The sequence below is a fragment of the Phocoena sinus genome, chromosome 8 (genome assembly GCF_008692025.1).
Source record: "Phocoena sinus isolate mPhoSin1 chromosome 8, mPhoSin1.pri, whole genome shotgun sequence".
Classification (NCBI taxonomy): Eukaryota; Metazoa; Chordata; class Mammalia; order Artiodactyla; family Phocoenidae; genus Phocoena; species Phocoena sinus.
The window spans coordinates 98,822,688-98,824,480 of record NC_045770.1 but is presented as its reverse complement, the minus strand read 5'-3'; the positions used below and the strand labels follow the sequence as shown (position 1 = coordinate 98,824,480).

Below are 1,793 nucleotides of genomic sequence, written 5' to 3'. Positions count from 1 at the left end.
CTGCAACAAGAGAAGCCACCACAATGAGAAGCGCACGCAACACAACGAAGAGTAGCCCCCGCTCACCACAACTAGAGAAAGCCCGGGCACAGCAACAAAGACCCAAAGCAGCCATAAATAAATAAATAAATAATAAAATTTTTAAATAAAAAATAGTGGATATATGTATATGTATAACAGATTCACTTTGATGTACACCTGAAAGTAACACAGCTTTGTAAATCAATTATACCCCAATAAAATTTTTTTTAAATAAAAATGAAAATAATTGGGTAGCTAAAAAAGAAGGAAAGGAAGTGGAGAAGTGATGGCAAAGAGGAAGAGAAGCATGTGATGGTAACTGGAGACAGGGAGCTTCCAGAAAAAAAAAAGATGCAAGGAACCTGGATCCTTGAATGCCTGTTGAGCACCAACCTGGATCACTCACCTTGGACTCTTCAGGAAAGAGAAAGTATCCTTCATTCTTTAAGCTACATTATAGTTATAGCAGACTAGAGTTTTACTTGAACTAATACATAGTCCATAACTCCTGACTCCTAGGCCTCTGTTCCATTCCAGAGTCCCCACCACCCTCCTTCTAAAAAGCCAAGGCAAGGACACTGGATCCCCACCTCCCCCTCACTGACCTTTCCAAGACCTGAAGGAAAAGGCTCTGCCCAGAGCTCCCTTCACCTCTTTGTTTCGAAGACTGTAGATGAGAGGGTTGAGCATTGGAGTGACGATGGAGTAGAAGACAGAAACCACCTTGTTGAAGTTGATAGAAGGGGCCACTTTGGTCCGGACATACATAAAGAAGAGAGTGCCGTAGAAGAGGCTCACCACAGTCAGGTGGGCTGCACAGGCGGAGAAGGCCTTCCGGCGCTCGGCAGCCAAGCGGATATGCAGCAGCGTCCAGACAATGTTGCCATAGGACACAGCGATGACTGTGGAGGAGGTCAGGAGCACAGCCAGAGAGACCAGGAAGTCTGTGGTCTCCTTCAGGGTGACATCCGAGCAGAAAGGCCCAGGTGGAGAGGAATTAAGGTCCCTGGTCCTCAGCCCTGGCTGATCTCCCACTGACAGCCAGCACCAACATGCCAGCCAGGTGAATGAGTCATCTGAAGAATCGACCCTCCAGCCCTGGTCAAGCTGACCCCGCTGACACCAGTCTTCCCTGCTGGGCCTTCCCCAAATTGCAGATTTGTGAACTAAATAACTGATTGTCATTTCTGTAAGCCACTAAGCTTTGGAGTGGTTTGTTAAACAGCGGTAGATAACTGAAGCCATTACATACTTGTTCTGTAACCTTGGACAAGTTATTGAATGTCTCTGACCCTTTGGAGGAAAACAAATCGTGTTTTGCCTCTGGTCACACAAATGCCTGAACTGGAATTTGAATCCAGGTTTGCCAAGGTCTAAAACCCTTGCTCTTTCCCCTAAAAATAATTAAACAGGTTCCCTCGGGTGTCAACATTTCATGATTTGCTGGCAGTGAAAGCATGTAGAGATACAAAATCAGAAATAAACAAGGTCAGAGTCTTCAGATTCCTGCATGTATCGTCACCACACCTAAATCCAGGCTCCAACATCCCCATAGTGGGGGTCTATAAACACTGGTTTCCTGAACAAATAATTGCACTGCAGCCCCAGATGCTTCACGATTCTGTTGGCTCCAGGAAATTTCAGAGCACAGTTCCTGCACATTTCTCCCCTTTGCAATTTGGCTTATCATGTAGCATCCTAGGAACAGTGCTCACCCTTTCCAGATACCCTTCCTCGCTGCGCACAGATGCTGTAGAAGCCTGCCTTACAGG

The 1,793-nt window shown here is 46.1% G+C and overlaps 1 protein-coding gene across 1 annotated transcript; it reads right to left on the bottom strand.

Annotated features, from left to right (window-relative positions):
• Positions 1–618: 618 nt before the first annotated feature.
• LOC116758391 (olfactory receptor 6Q1-like) lies at positions 619–1,206 on the bottom strand. The gene has a single exon (XM_032641198.1). The coding sequence runs from the start codon at positions 1,204–1,206 to the stop codon at positions 619–621; it is 588 nt and encodes a 195-aa protein (XP_032497089.1).
• Positions 1,207–1,793: the final 587 nt, after the last annotated feature.

What these genes read in the sequence shown, in the direction of transcription:
- LOC116758391 (XM_032641198.1), bottom strand. Translation starts at nt 1,206, where the DNA reads ATGACAATCAGTTATTTAGTTCACAAATCTGCAATTTGGGGAAGGCCC.